Source organism: Natrix helvetica (genome assembly GCF_964273705.1).
Source record: "Natrix helvetica genome assembly, chromosome: 2".
Taxonomy (NCBI): domain Eukaryota; kingdom Metazoa; phylum Chordata; class Lepidosauria; order Squamata; family Natricidae; genus Natrix; species Natrix helvetica.
Genome location: NC_138552.1, coordinates 293915106 through 293931054, shown reverse-complemented (window position 1 = coordinate 293931054; position 15949 = coordinate 293915106). Strand labels below are relative to the sequence as shown.

Genomic DNA, 15949 nt, shown 5'->3' with positions numbered 1-15949 from the left:
GTGTGTGTGCGTGCTGTTATATAGCCTCTGGAGCTGGGGAGGGCGAAAAAAGCATGCAAAAAATGGGGGGAAGCGCTGGTCATGCGCGCATGCGTCCTGGAGTCGCGCATTGCATTATGGGTGTGGCACGCCCGCGTACGACCCCCCTGCGCTCCCCTCGCTTTTGGCACGCGTGCCATAAAAGGTTTGTCATCACTCCTGTAGGCTGTCCTGAGTCCCAGGCTTAGTTGAGCCTTGCTGGGTGATGTAATCTCTCCAGGTGCCATGTGGTGAGATGGGTAGAAAGGCTAATCCTACCTTTGTTGGATCCTGGGTGAGAGTATTTGCCTATGAATAGACCTAGCTATCTCTTTATCGCTTAATACTTCCCAGGATATTTCATTTTTCTAGGAGAGGGGTGGGTTTTAACTTCCTACAAGTGTAAGGAAGTAGCCTTATCCATGTGTCTTTGCTGGTTGTTTTGATATCATCAGCCAGGTAAGAGAGAGTTTGGTCTAGTGCAGGGGTGTCAAACTCGATTTCATTTGAGGGCCACATCAGGGTTGCGTTTGACCAAAACATACAAACCAATGCATGGAAGGAATAGCCACCCCCTGCAAGAGGGCCTCAGAGTATTATATGCATTTTAGACAGATAGAAACAAACTTTATCCAATCAGAGACAAAGATTCGTTACCAGTGGGATCTTTAAAGCGTCCTTTTGTTCAAGCTCCTGTCTCTGTCTACCTTATCTATGGAGTAACCCTATAGCCTTGTGTAGGGGGTGGCAGCCCCACCTTTACCAGTTGGCTTTCGGCAAAATGCTTTAAGGATTCATGAGCCAGGAAAACTCTCTAATTTGGTTCCTTTACCTATGGGGCCTGATATTCCTGCGTAACAATTTCTTTTATGTTTTCAAGAATGTGCCTAGCCTTGAAGCCAAGAATAGAAGCGAGACGCAGCAGTGAGATAACATTTACAGTAAGGCCAGTATTAAGGTTACCATTTGCTAGGCTGGAAAACAACTCATACAATACAATACAATACAATAGTAGAGTTGGAAGGGACCTTGGAGGTCTTCTAGTCCAACCTCCTGCCTAGGCAGGAAACCCTATACCGTTTCAGACAAATAGCGATCCAACATCTTCTTAAAGGCTTCCAGTGTTGGGGCATTCACAACTTCTGGAGGCAACTTCTGTTCCACGGATTAATTGTTCTAACTGTCAGGAAATTCCTCCTCAGTTCTAGGTTGCTTCTCTCCTTGATTAGTTTCCACCCATTGCTTCTTGTTCTGCCCTCAGGTGCCTTGGAGAATAGTTTGACTCCCTCTTCTTTGTGGCAACCCCTGAGATACTGGAACAATGCTATCATGTCTCCCCTAGTCCTTCTTTCTCTTAAGCTAAACATACCCATTTCTGACAGCATACAATAATATAAGCAGAAGCCCATAACAAAGCTTAATTCTTAATAAATGATTTCTAGCAGTATATCATATCAGAAGCAAGCAGCAAATACTGGTTTAGTCAGTAACAATTATATAGTAACATAAGCAATTCATAATAAAAGCAAACAGCCAATATTGATTCATATTGATTCATATACTCCTCCACAACCATTCAATGCTGAGTTAAAGATACTATCTTGGGTGTCTTCCGTTTTTAACCCAAAATCATTTTAACTAAATTCCATTTTTGCAGGAATTTTTGTACGAGATAAAGCATGGCGATTTGACCAAGAAGACCTTGGAGGTTACAGTCTGGGACTACGACATTGGCAAATCCAACGATTTCATTGGTAAATCTGGGTATTGGATGGGAGGTGGCTCAGGATTGGAACTCTGGGCTCCCACAGTGCTATTTGGCAGTGCACCACACAAATTCCCATTGGCTCTGATTCTGTATGTCATCACACGCTCTCAGCTTTGTTTCCATCACCCTTTCCTAAGTCCACCTAATAGCAGTTATGATTCGGTTAGGCCAGAGTTTTTCTAACCTTGAAATTTTAAGGTTGGTGGATTTCCACTCCCAGAATTCCCCACCCAGAATGCTAGAATTCCCTATCCATCATGCTTTAAGAGGGGAGGACTTCCACTCCCAGAATTCCCCAGCCAGCATGCTTTAAGAGGGGTGGGCTTCCATTCCCACAATTCCCCAGCCAGCAGGCTTTAAGAGGGGAGGACTTCCACTCCCAGAATTCCCCAGCCAGCAGGCTTTAAGAGGGGAGGACTTCCACTCCCAGAATTCCCCAGCCAGCCTGTTTTAAGAGGGATGGACTTCCACTCCCAGAATTCCCCAGCCAGCCTGCTTTAAGAGGGGAGGACTTCCACTCCCAGAATTCCCCAGCCAGCATGCTTTAAGAGGGATGGACTTCCATTCCCAGAATTCCCCAGCCAGAATGCTTTAAGAGGGGTGGACTTCCACTCCCAGAATTCCCCAGCCAGCATGCTTTAAGATAGGTGGGATTCCACTCCCAGAATTCCCCAGCCAGCGTGCTTTAAGAGGGGAGGACTTCCACTCCCAGAATTCCCCAGCCAGCATGCTTTAAGAGGGGAGGACTTCCACTCCCAGAATTCCCCAGCCAGCATCCACTAAGATGTGTGTCATCCTATGAGATTGTGCAACTCTCATTTTATTCATTTATTTACTTGTGCATATCCTACCTTTAATATTTTTACAAGTAACTCAAGGCAATAAAACATATCCAGTGCACCTTCCTCCTCCTATTTTTCCACAACAACCCTGTGAGGTGGGTTAGGCTGAGAAAGAGAAAGAGAGTGACAAACTAATCCAAGGTCACCAAGATGGCTTTCATACCTAAGACAGGACTAAAATTCTCCTGGCAATGGGCCCCAAGTCTTCCACCTGGCTTTCATGCCTAAGATAAAACTAGAACTCACTATCTCCTGGTGATTAGACCAAAGTCACCCAGCTGGCCTGCAAGCCAAAGGCAGGACTAGAACTCACAGTCTCCTGGCGATTGGCCAAAGTCACCCAGCTGGCTTTCATGCCTAAAGTAGAACTAGAATTCACTGTCCCCTGGTGATTTGCCCAAGGTCACCAAGATGGCTTTCATGCTTAAGACAGGACTAGAACTCACCATCTCCTGGTTATGGGCCCAAAGTCACCCAGCCGGCTTTTGAGACTAAGGCAGGACTAGAACTCACCATCTCCAGGTGATTGGCCTAAAGTCACCCAGCCGGCTTTCATGCCCAAGGCAGGACTAGAACTCAGCAACCTCTGCTTTCTAGCCTAGTGCCTTAACCACTAGACCAAACTTCCTTTCCTTGATTATCCTGGTTACTTCTTTATTTCTCTTCCGTCCCTTTTTTGCCTCCAGGTGGCGTGGTTCTGGGTATCAACGCCAAAGGCGAACGCCTGAAGCATTGGTTCGACTGCTTAAAAAACAAGGATAAGAAAATCGAACGGTGGCACACGCTTACCAACGAATTACCGGGAGCTCTGCTTAGTGACTGACTCTCAGACCTCGAACCCGGGACCTCCCCCACCAAACGCCAAGAGAGAGACAGCTGGCTTTGGATTGTGGGTTTCTTGACCGCACACAATTCATCCAAGGCCTCCCAGGGCGGAGGGGAGAAATGGGCTGGGCAGGGGGTGGGGGGGCATGGCTCATTTCCCGGTGACTCCAATCCCAAGCGGTTTGGTTTCTTGGTCGTTTGGCAAGATATTTTTTTTTCTGGGATGCCTTGAACCCTGTGTATGTTTGTGTGTATGTGTCTGAGAGTATGTGTGTGCGTTTGGGGAAAAGTAACACTGCATGTACAGTGGTGATTTATATGACTATTCTGAATTTCAGGCTTGAAAAGTCAGCCTCTAAATACGTTTCAATAGGTTTACTGACTCTCTAAAATGGCAAACTTTGCAACTTTTAAGACCTGTGGACTTCAACTCCCAGAATTCCCCCAGCCAGACGGGAATTCTTGAAGTCTGTTCAGACCGAGGCTTCCCAAGAGCATGAAACCAATTCCTGGTCCCGACAAAAACCCCTTTTATTAATTTACTGTGAATTCTGCTCCTTCACCTCCAGCAAAGTCTTTCAAGGGAGGATTTACGGTCACAGACCTTCTCTGGCTTGGAGAGCGGCCAGGCCGAGATCTGCAGAACTTGGCAAGGAATCTCAGAGAGTCACCAACCAATGAAGCGAACTGATTGTCTCCTGCAAGCTCCACTCCCCTTTCGCTCCTCTTTTATTTCCTCTGGGAGGGGCCATTCAACATCCACCTGAGGCCTTACTCCCAAGTGGACCCCTGTTCTTTAGCTGTTCCCTTCGTCTGGCAACTCTGTGCATGCGCAGATAGGGAACAGGCTCCAGCTGTTCTTCTGCTTCACTGATCTCCGACTCTGAAGGCAGCTGATAACTGTCAGACGGCCCTGGCCCCCTCTCTGCCTCCGACACAGAGCCCTCCTCCGAGCCTTCCCCAGACTCCAGGACTGGCCCAGGTTCCTCCCCAACTCTCCTCACTGTCCGATTCTACTGCCAGATCCACTTGCCACTGGCAGGCCACAACAAAGTCCACAGGTTTTAAAGTTGCTAATGTTGGATGCTCCTACTGTAATAGAAAACACTCTGGATTCCGGTTTTGAGTGGTTGGATAATTTGGGGCAGGGTCTTTTCCTGCGTTTAATGTTTACGGTGATTTTAGTTCTTGGTTTGTGTGCGTGCGTGTGTGTGTGTGTGTGTGTAAATGAAAGTTTGCTGTACTTCTGGCGTCCCTAGTGCTTTAGATGCCCTTCCTGACAATCTGTACAAAAACCTCAAAGGGCTGTGTAACTAATTACTCATTGTAGACTCCCAATAGCGTTTCTTTTTGTGTTTCTCCGGATTTACCTCAAATTGACAAAAAACACTGCAAAATTCTAAAAAGAGCAGCTCAAAATTTCTCATCCGTTCAAAATACGGCAGTATTTACGACCGCAACGGAGCCCAACATCCTGGTTTGCTAAACGAGAGACAGTTAAGTGAGATTTGGCCCATTTTGCAACCTTCCTTGCCACTCCTGTTAAGTGAATCACTGCCGGAGGTAAGTTAGTAACTCGGTTGTTAAGTGAATCCAGCTCCCGCACGGACTTTGCTTGTGAGAAGGTTGCAAAAGGGGATCGCAGGACCCCGGGACACTGCGACCGTCATAACTATGAGTCGGTTGCCAAACATCTGAATTTCGGTCATGTGACCACAGGGAGGTTATAACGGTCGTAAGTGTGAAAAATTGGTCAAAAGTCACTTTTTTCAGTGTTGTAACTTAGAACAGTCACCAAACAAGCTGTTGTTCAGTTACTACCTGTATTAGACCCAGTTAGGAGCATCTAGTCATGGGTCAAAGAAATCAAGATGGCAACTCCAACAGCATCATTAAAGCACATCTCTTTAAGGATTAGCATCTTCATTTGGCTCATCCACTCCAAAGGGAATCCCTTTTGTTTCACCTTAACAGCTCTAAGTTGTATGGACTTCAATTCCCACAATTCCCAAGCCAGCGTGGCTGATTGGGGAATTCTGGGAGTTGAACTCCATACATTTAAAGCATACTACCTAGGGAACTTGGGGAGTTAGAATAGAATAGCAGAGTTGGAAGGGACGTTAGAGGTCTTCTAGTCCAACCCCATGCTTAGGAAGGAAACCCTACACTACTTCAGACAAATGGCTATCCAACATCTTCTTAAAAACCTCCAGTATTGGAGGATTCACAACTTCTGGAGGCAAGTCGTTCCACTGATTAATTGTTCTCACTGTCAGGAAATTTCTCCTTAGTTCTAGAATTCTAGGAATTCAGAATTAGGACTGGGGAATTCTGAGAGTGGAACTCCATCCATCTTAAAGCATGAAGACTGGGGAATTCTGGGAATTGAAGTCCAGCTATGTTAAAGCATATTGGCTGGGGCATTCTGGGAGTGGAAGCCCACCCATCTTAAAGCAGGCTGGCTGGGGAATTCTGGGAGTGGAAGCCCACCCATCTTAAAGGAGGGTGGCTGGAGAATTCTGGGAGTGGAAGTCCATCCATCTTAAAGCAGGCTGGCTGGGGAATTCTGGGAGTGGAAGCCCACCCATCTTAAAGCATGAAGACTGGGGAATTCTGGGAATTGAAGTCCAGCTATGTTAAAGCATATTGGCTGGGGCATTCTGGGAGTGGAAGCCCACCCATCTTAAAGGAGGGTGGCTGGAGAATTCTGGGAGTGGAAGTCCATCCATCTTAAAGCAGGCTGGCTGGGGAATTCTGGGAGTGGAAGCCCACCCATCTTAAAGCATGCAGACTGGGGAATTCTGGGAATAGAAGTCCACCTATGTTAAAGCATATTGGCTGGGGAATTCTGGGAGTGGAACTCCATCCATCTTAAAGCATGCAGACTGGGGAATTCTGGGAATTGAAGTCCACCTATGTTAAAGCATATTGGCTGGGGAATCTGGGAGTGGAAGTCCATCCATCTTAAAGCATGAAGACTGGGGAATTCTGGGAATTGAAGTCCAGTTATGTTAAAGCATATTGGCTGGGGAATCTGGGAGTGGAAGTCCATCCATCTTAAAGCATGCAGACTGGGGAATTCTGGGAATTGAAGTCCACCTATGTTAAAGCATGCAGGCTGGGGAATTCTGGGAGTGGAAGTCCATCCATCTTAAAGCATGCAGACTGGGGAATTCTGGGAATTGAAGTCCACCTATGTTAAAGCATGCAGGCTGGGGAATTCTGGGAGTGGAAGTCCATCCATCTTAAAGCATGCAGACTGGGGAATTCTGGGAATTGAAGTCCACCTATGTTAAAGCATGCAGGCTGGGGAATTCTGGGAGTGGAAGTCCATCCGTCTTAAAGCATGCAGACTGGGGAATTCTGGGAATTGAAGTCCAGCTATGTTAAAGCATATTGGCTGGGGAATTCTGGGAGTTGGAAGTCCAGCCATCTGAAAGCTGGCGAAGTTGAGAAACACAAGTTTGGAGAAACACAATCTCTGAATCCTACTTCAGCGCTTGAGAGCAAAAGGCAAATTCTTGTTTTTCTCCTTCTAAATTTTTACCCACGTGGAATTGACATTTTAAAACTTTGCACAGGAACAAGGGAAGCTCCATTTTTTCCCCCCGTTTGGAAGCGGGAAGCGATCCATCTCGATCCGGCAGGGCAATACCTTCTTCTTCTTCTTCACGTCCCTCGTTTGCACGTTGTGTAAATCCCCCTCTCCTCCAGCTGGTTTTTATTCCCCCCCTCCCCCCCCCCCCCGGTGATCTGTGGTGGATGCTTTCATTTTGTATGACATTCTTTTGTTTCCCTACCCGAAAACTCTGTATAAATTGACCTATACATAAGATATATCCTTATACAGCATATAAATATATAAATAACAGGCCTATTTAAGCAAAATACTTATCATTGCATGCCGGTGGGTGGTTGTCATGCAACAGACTTGTTAAATGTTTGATACCAAATGTTTTGCTACATACAATGTGGTCACTGCTGAAGACAATTCTGACTACAACTTCGGACATAAATTTTGTATTCCATTATCGTTTTATAAGTGTCTTTATTTATTGTTTGTTTGTCAAGTTGGTTTCATCCTATGAACCTGAAATCTCTTCTTTTTTAAAAACAAAAAAACAAAAAAAAACATTTTGCAGGTTGTGGCAAAATATACAATACAATAGCAGAGTTGGAAGGGACCTTGGAGATCTTCTAGTCCAACCCCTGCCTAGGCTGGAAACCCTATACCGTTTCAGACAAATGGCTATCCAGCATCTTCTTAAAGACTTCCTGTGTTGGGGCATTCACAACTTCTGGAGGCAACTTCTGTTCCACTGATTAATTGTTCTCACTGTCAGATAGATAGATAGATGGATAGATAATAGCTACAATACAATAGCAGAGTTGGAAGGGACCTTGGAGGTCTTCTAGTCCAACCCCCTGCCTAGGCTGGAAACCCTATACCGTTTCAGACAAATGGCTATCCAATATCTTCTTAAATTCTCAGGTGCTAATGTATAACTAGTCCTTGACTTACCACCACAATGTCTGTTGCTAAGGGAGACAGTCGTTAAGCGAGTCACACCTGACTTCGCAATCTTTTTTAGCAACAATTGTTAGGAGGTAGTCCAGGACTGGTAGTTTTACAACCACAACGTTTTGCAACCTTACAACCACAACGGAGCCCAAAGTTTCTGTTGCTAAACGAGACAGCGGTTCAGTCTTGCGTTTCGTCCCCTTTTGCCACCTTTCTTGCTGCCGTCCGCAAATGGATCGCTGCCGTTAAGTTAGTAACACGGTTGTTAAGTGAATCTTGTTTCCTCCCCCCCCCCCCCCGACTTGGCAAAAGGTCACAAAACGGGATTGCATGCTGCACACCCCGGGACACTGCGACCGTCATATCTATGAGTCAATTGCCAAGGGTCTGAATTTGATCACGTGAATTGCTGCAGTTGTTAAGTGAATCCTACAGACATTAAGTGAATCTGGCTTCACTCATTGGATTGTACTTGTTAGAAGCCGGCTGAGAAGCTTGCAAATTGCAATTTCATGATTTCGGGACATTGCAACCTTCTTAAGTACCTGCCAGTTTCCAAGGGGGCCAAATTTTGATCACATGGCCACGCCGATGCTGGCACAGTCGTAAGTGCGAGGACTAGTCATGTCACTCTTTTTTGTGCTGTAAATTCGAACGGTCGTTAAAGGGACGGTTGTTTAGGAAGCCACTCCCCCTCTTAGAAAAACGAAATATTTTGAGGAATATTTTTTTTTAAAAGGCAGAATATATTTCCCTAAATAAGAAATGGAGAAACGTGGTTTTATTTAAAGACAGAAAGCAGACTCAGGCTAGCCCCTCCCTTCTCCCCCAGGAGATATTTGGTACCCATTTTGTAGCCTAGCTACAAAAAAAAAAAAGACCTTCAGCTCCAAGATCGATCTATAGCTATCTATCATCTATCTATCTATCTATCTATCTATCTATCTATCTATCTATCTATCTATCATCATCTATCTATCTATCTATAAATGGCTCTGTGTGTGCATATGTTCCAGCATAACTCTGGAACGCCTCAAGCAATTTCAACCACACTTACACAGATTATTTACTCTCTGGAAAAAAAAATACTCTGGGGGTAAGGTACCCCTGCGTGTGTTCCAGGATAACTTTGAAACGCCTGAGCTGCTGAAATAACAGGGACTGAATTATATCTATAGTGTCAAGTCACAGTATTTTTTGACCGTGATAAGTGTGCATTTTGGATTCAACTTCTGTTAAGATACAGCCTGTTGTGCCTTAAAATGGCTGCTTCTACTGTACAGCACAGTGGAGTTGCCATGGTAACAGCTTAGCAGTTCTCCACAAGCGGGCTCCCTCTAATACAGGACTGGCATAAATACATACCCGGGTAATGCTGGGTTATCAGTTAGTGATGGGATAAAGAAGGACAGGATATGATCCAACAGGACGCAATAGGATTAACCCACTAATATTTGGTGGAAGACACAGAGCTCACTACATTTGCACAATATCCTAAGGGTATTTTCAGTCATTGCATAACCCTCAGATACTTCAACCAAACTTAGCTCAAACACCTAGGATTTGTACTTTGCCTATAGAGTCAGCAATGACCCCTACATGGCCCCATGGGAGTCTGACAACATCCAATAGAATACATGTTCTTGCACAGGAACAGGAAGCTCAAGTGCACGGCCCAAGAGAAGGTATAAACTCCTCTCAACTCATTGGAACTGAACCAGGCAGAGGTGGATTCCTACTGGTTCAGACGAGTAGGTAGTAACTTGGCAAGACAGGCGCCCGAACCGGTTCTATCCTTGGCGCCACCATCTTGATTTTCTGTTCTGCGCATGTAATGCATTAATGCATGTAATTCCCCCCTCTTTTCTATCGTGCACATGCACAAACCTTTTTAGGTGCAAATGTGCAAGTGTGTGGAGCAAACTTTATTGCGCACTGGCCCGTGTTGTGGCCCAGCCGGTGCCGGTGCCGCTGCCACCAGACTCCGACAGCGAGGTGTCCTCTGAGTCGGCTCAAGAGGAGGTGGGGGACCCTGGACAGGGTTCCGACGCTGAGCAGGGCACAGAGAGGCTGGTTGGCCACCAGGGGGCGCCTGAGGCATGGAGCAGTGGTGAAAGCCAAAGGAAGGGGGCTCCTGATGTCATGCCTTGGAGCAGTGGAGAGGAGTCACAGGACAGTGAGTCAGACAGCAGTGAGCTATTAGATGCTCGTTACCGACGTGCTACCCGGCATAAGGAGCAATTGAGCAATTACCGGAGGTAATGGCTCTCAGCTGCTGATCATTAGACTCCTCTCCAGACTATAAAGGGACTGCTTGTGGACACACCCTTTGCAGGAATCAACTGATCATTGGAGTTGGAGAAGCTCAGATCTGTGTCGTACTTTGGCAGGCTGGATTGCTGCTAAAGGTTTTACCTGGATTACTGTCAATCTGTTCCCTGGACCTTGGCTGCTAAGGTGATTATCTGGAGCTTGGTAGCTGGATTGCTGCCAAGGGGTGTCGCTGTAGCTGGATTGCTGCCCAGAGTGCTATCTTGACCTTGGCAGGCTGGATTGCTGCCAAGGTGGAACCTGTATGTCAATAAACATCTTTGAAGAGACTTTGTGTCGGAGTGTCTTGGTATACAAGAGGAGGGGGTCAGAACAGCCCGGCAGTATGTATGTGCAAATACTGTACCTTCTTCGTGTCTCCCACCGCCCACGCATGCTCTCGGCCTTCTGTGCATAGGCTTTGATTGCGTGCATGGCTTGAAAATATGCCTAAATAGGACAGTAGAGCCGGAGTGGGGATGGGGGGCAACTCGCCCACAATTTCCTCTTGTGGGTTTGGGTGAACCGGTCCAAACTGGCCAAATACTACTTCTTCCCCTCGCCCTCTTGCAGATATTGGCACGCAACCTCACAGTTGCCCCACGCTTAGCTTAATCCCCTTTGCATTCCATGAATGATTCTTGGGTAACCGAACCAAAGGTCTAAACAGCTTCTGTATTTTTCAGAGTATAAGACGCACCAAGGTTTTGAAGAGGAAAATTTAAAAAAAAAAGTTTTTGCACTCCGCAAATCTCCCAAAAAGGGCCCTTTTTTGTGAAAATGCCCCCCCCATTCCCCCTCAAAAAGGGCATGAATAGCCTTTAGGACAGGGGTGTCCAAACTTGGCAACTTTAAAACTTGTGGACTTCAACTCCCAGAATTCCCCAGCCAGCAGAGCCATATTGATTTTCTGTTCTGTGCATGCGCAGAGCTGGCTGGGGAATTCTGGGAGTTGAAGTCCACAAGTCTTAAAGTTGCCAAGTTTGGACACTCCTGCTTTAGGATGCTTGTTGAGTGCTCCTGGTTGGGGAGGGGGGAAGAAACGAGCAAAAAAGGGCCTGGATAGCCTTTAGGAGGCTTACAGAGTGCTCCTGGGGACTGGGAGGGGAAAAATTGAGCAAAATTCTGCCCTCCCCAGCCCCCAGGAGCTCTCTGAAAGTCTCCTAAAGGCTATACACAGCCATTTTGGTGAAGGGGGAGACAGGGTTTCGGGAGGCCAAAAATGCTGTATTCGGTGTATAAGACGCATCCAGATTTTCAGCCTCTTTTTTGTGGGAAAAAGGTGTGTCTTATACTCTGAAAAATACGGTAATTTGGAACAGTGAAAAAACTAATTATCCACAACCACCAAAATGGCAGAATGAAAAGACTTCAGCACTTTTCCCCGGTTTGCTGTAACCTGGTTTTCATCCCCCCCCCCCCCAGGTCCTTGGTGCCTTCTGAGCTTGGCTGTTTTCTTCCAGACGTTTCATGGCCCAACTAGGTAACAATATCAGTGCTAGAATAGTGTGTGGTTTGCAGGGAGGAGGAGGGGGAAGAGGAAGAAGGCTGCAAGGTCCTTGGGACGCTATGAAACTGGTTGTCCAGTTGCCTCCTGAAAAAGCATACTGGGGACAACCAGGATCTAAATGATTGAGAATCTATACAGAAAATATCTATATAACCGTGTGTGTGTGTGTATGTTTCAGAATAACTTTGGAACGCCTTGAGCAATTTCAACCAAACTCGGTACACAGATGACTTACTCTCTGGAGACAAATACTGTGGGGGTAGGACACTCCTAACACCCCTTGGGGTGTGTGCAATGTTAAGTTACAGCCTGTTGTGCCTTTAAATGGCTTCTACTGTATGGCCATAAAATGATTTCTACTGTACAGAGCCATGGTAATGGCTTCACAGTACTCCACAAGAGGGCTCCCTCTGGTAAGGTGGGGGGAGTGGGGGAACTCCAATAATACAATAATACATTAGAACATTAGAAATTATGTTTGGTCGGGACATTTTCCCCCTATAAACAAATACCTGGACAATGCCAGGTTATCAGATAGTATAAAATAAATGAAGTAATGACAATAATAAAAAATAAATAATAATAAAATAAAATATAAAATAAAATAAATAATAATAAAATAAAATATAAGATAAAATAAATAATAATAAAATAAAATATAAGATAAAATAAATAATAATAAAATAAAATGTAAAAAAATATAGTAAAATATAAAATATAAAATAAAATAAAATAATAAATAATAAATAAAATAAAATAAATAAAAAGAAAAGAAGAAAAGAAAAGAAGAAAAGAAGAAAAGAAGAAGAAAAGAAAATATAAAAAGAAAAGAATAAAAGAATAAAAGAATAAAAGGAAAGGAAAGGAAAAAAGAAGAAAAGAAAAGAATAAAAGAGTAAAAGAAAAGAAGAAAAGAAGAAAGGAAAAGAAAAGAATAAAAGAAAAGAATAACTGAAAAGAAGAAAAAGAGTAAAGGAGTAAAAGAAAAGAATAAAATAAGATAATAAAAGAAAAGAAAAAAGAAAAGAGATGAGGTTTGTCTTTCCTGCCTGCAGCATCTTCACAATTTCTCCCCTTCCCACAGAAGCCCCTAATCCCGATTTAAATCTCCCCAAGGGAGGGATTCATCCTTTGCCTGCCCCTTAATCCCGCTAGCACCACACCAGCTTTTAAACCTGTTGAAAAAAACACAAAGGATTTGTGGCATAAGATAAGAACCATATTTTTTCGGACCCCTTTTTAATTTAACTCCTAGGCGGGCAATCCAATATTCACAGGATTTTCGCTTGGACTTCAAGTAACTCCTCTAATCCTGGTTGGTTGGGTTTTTTTTAAATCTTTAAATTTAAATTCTCTAAGGAGACGCCCCGAGTCCCTTTTTGGGAGAGGGGGCGGTTTAGAAATGCGAAGAATAAAATAAATAAATAAATAAATAAACTCTCACAGCAGCTTTGCACACAAAACAACAACAGCTTCAGTTTGACATTCCTGAACTCCGGTTTACGTGATTTGCGAGCTCATAAAAGTTTTGGATGGAAGGAAGGGTTGAGCACCTTGGTTGATGGACAGAATGGCTGAAAATCTGCAGCAGCAGAAAAAAAGAATTCCCCATCAGCTGCATTCATTAGCCTGGCATTGAAATAACAGATCGTCCTTGACTTACGACCCAAAAAATTGAGCCCAAAATTTCTGTTGCTAAGTGAAACATTGGTGAAGTGAGTTTTGCCTGGTGTTACGACCTTCCTTGACACCGTTGTTAAGTGAACCGCTGCAGTTGCAGTGAGGAACCCAGGTTGTTAAGTGGAACTGGTTTCCCAGTGGACTTTCTGGCTACCGTTGTTAAGTGAATCTCTGCAGTTGTTAAGTTAGTCACACGGTTGTTAAGTGAATCTGGCTCCCCCCTTGGCTTTCCTTGTCAGAAGGTCGCAAAAGGGGATCGCGTGACACCTCCTCCCCCCCGGACATTGCAACGGTCATAAATACAAGTCAGTTGCCAAGCGTCTGAATTTTGGTCATGTGACCACGAGGATGCTGCAATGGTCGTTAAGTGTGAACAATGGTCATAAGTCACCTTTTTCAGTGTCGTAACCTTGAACGGTCACTAAATGAACTGTTGAAAGTCGAGGACGGCCTGTACAGTTTGTTTAGCGACCATTCGAAGTTGCAGCAGTACTGAAAGTAGCGACTTACAACCGTTGTTCACACTTACGACCGTTGTAGCATCTCTGGGGTCACGTGATCAAAATTCAGAGGCGTGGCAACTGACTCATATTTATGACGGTTGCAGCATCCCAGGGTCACGTGATCCCCTTTCGCGACCTCCTGACAAGCCAAGTCAACGGGGATTCACTTAAAGGCTGGGGCAAGAAAGGTCGTAAAATGGGGGAAAATTAAAATGAAAAACTGTCTCGCTGAACCACAAAAATGTTAGGCTCAAATGTGGCCGTAAAACGAGGACTACCTGTATTGGAAAAACTGAGAAAAGTGCCCCATCAGCACTCATTCAGCCTGGTGTTGAAATCTCGGCAGTGCTCGGCTTACGATTCGTTTAATGACCGTTTGAAGTTACGACGACAGTGGCAAGTGACATATAACCTGGTGTCACCCTTACGACCGCTGCAGCATCTCTTTGGCTAGGTGATCAAAATACTGACCCTTGCCAACTGTCTCGTATTTATGACGGTTTACCCTCCCCGGAGTCGTGCGATCCTTATTTGTATAACTTTCCAGATGGCTTCCGGCAAGCAGTCGGAAAGTGAAGCCGGATTCACTTAACGACGGCGCGATTCACTTAACAAAACGAAGTTTGTAAAAGGTTGCTTAACAACAGCCTTGCTTAACCACGGAAACGTTGGGCTTGGATTGTGGTCGTAAGTCCAGGACTACCTGCAATTAGTTTTAAGGTGGATGGAAAAAGAAGTTTTCCTGCTCGTCAACAACTTCAGCCTTTGAGTATTAAGTCTAGTGTGTGTGTGTGCGTGTTTGTGTGCGTTTGTGCGTTGCATGTATGTTTGCGTCAGTCATGCTCCATAAAGCCAACTTAATCAGTGCAAATGAGTTAACCAGAGCTGAGATGCAAATTAAATGTTTTAAATTTAACGGACATTAATTGTGGCTAATTACAGGGAATATGATTATTCTCTTGGCGTTAATACCAGATTTCCCTGGTATTACCCTGGCTGCATTCAATCAATCAGAATAGGGCTGGGCGGGACCTTGGAGGTCTTCTAGTCCAGCCCCCTGCTCAAGCAGGAGACCCTAGACCATTTCAATCAATCAATCAATCAGTCAGTCAATCAATCAAAATAGGGCTGGAAGAGACCTTGGAGGTCTTCTAGTCCAGCCCCCCTGCTCATGCAGGAGGCCCTAGACCATTTCAATCAATCAGTCAATCAATCAATCAGAGTAGAGCTGGAAGGGACCTTGGAGGTCTTCTAGTCCAGCCCCCTGCTCAAGCAGGAGACCCTAGACCATTTCAATCAATCAATCAATCAGTCAGTCAATCAATCAAAATAGGGCTGGAAGAGATCTTGGAGGTCTTCTAGTCCAGCTCCCCTGCTCGTGCAGGAGGCCCTAGACCATTTCAATCAATCAGTCAATCAATCAATCAGAATAGGGCTAGAAGGGACCTTGGAGTCTTCTAGTCCAGCCCCCTGCTCAAGCAGGAGACCCTAGACCAGGGGTGTCCAAACTTGGGAACTTTAAGACTTGTGGACTTCAACTCCCAGAATTCTGGGAGTTGAAGTCCACAAGTCTTAAAAGTTCCCAAGTTTGGACACCCCTGCCCTAGACCATTTCAATCAATCAGTCAATCAATCAATCAGAATAGGGCTAGAAGGGAGCTTGGAGGTCTTCTAGTCCAGCCCCCCTGCTCAAGCAGGAGACGCTACTTTACAGCCTTGAGTTATTTGTAAAAATAATGAAGGCAGAATATAAATCATAATATAAAAGAATATAAATAAATAAGTTTCTGTGTCAAACGCCCAGCACGGCCACAGACCCCCCTCCCCCCAAGCCCTCCGAGGTCAAACACAACCCTGATGCCACCCTCCATGAACTTGAGTTTGAGACCTCTGCCCTAAACCATTCCTGACAAATGGCCGTCCAGTCTCTCCTTAAAAACCTCCAGTGGTGAAGCATCCACAACTTCTGGT

General features: G+C 45.1%; 1 protein-coding gene across 1 annotated transcript in view; it reads left to right on the top strand.

Annotated features, from left to right (window-relative positions):
* The window catches only part of DOC2B (double C2 domain beta), a 180966-nt gene extending 177426 nt beyond the window's left edge, over window positions 1–3540 (top strand). The window contains exons 9-10 of the mRNA XM_081945470.1: window positions 1676–1772; window positions 3315–3540. Coding sequence (XP_081801596.1) covers window positions 1676–1772; window positions 3315–3451 — 234 coding nt within the window. The 3' untranslated portion in view covers window positions 3452–3540. The remainder of the gene's footprint in view (window positions 1–1675; window positions 1773–3314) is intronic.
* Window positions 3541–15949: the final 12409 nt, after the last annotated feature.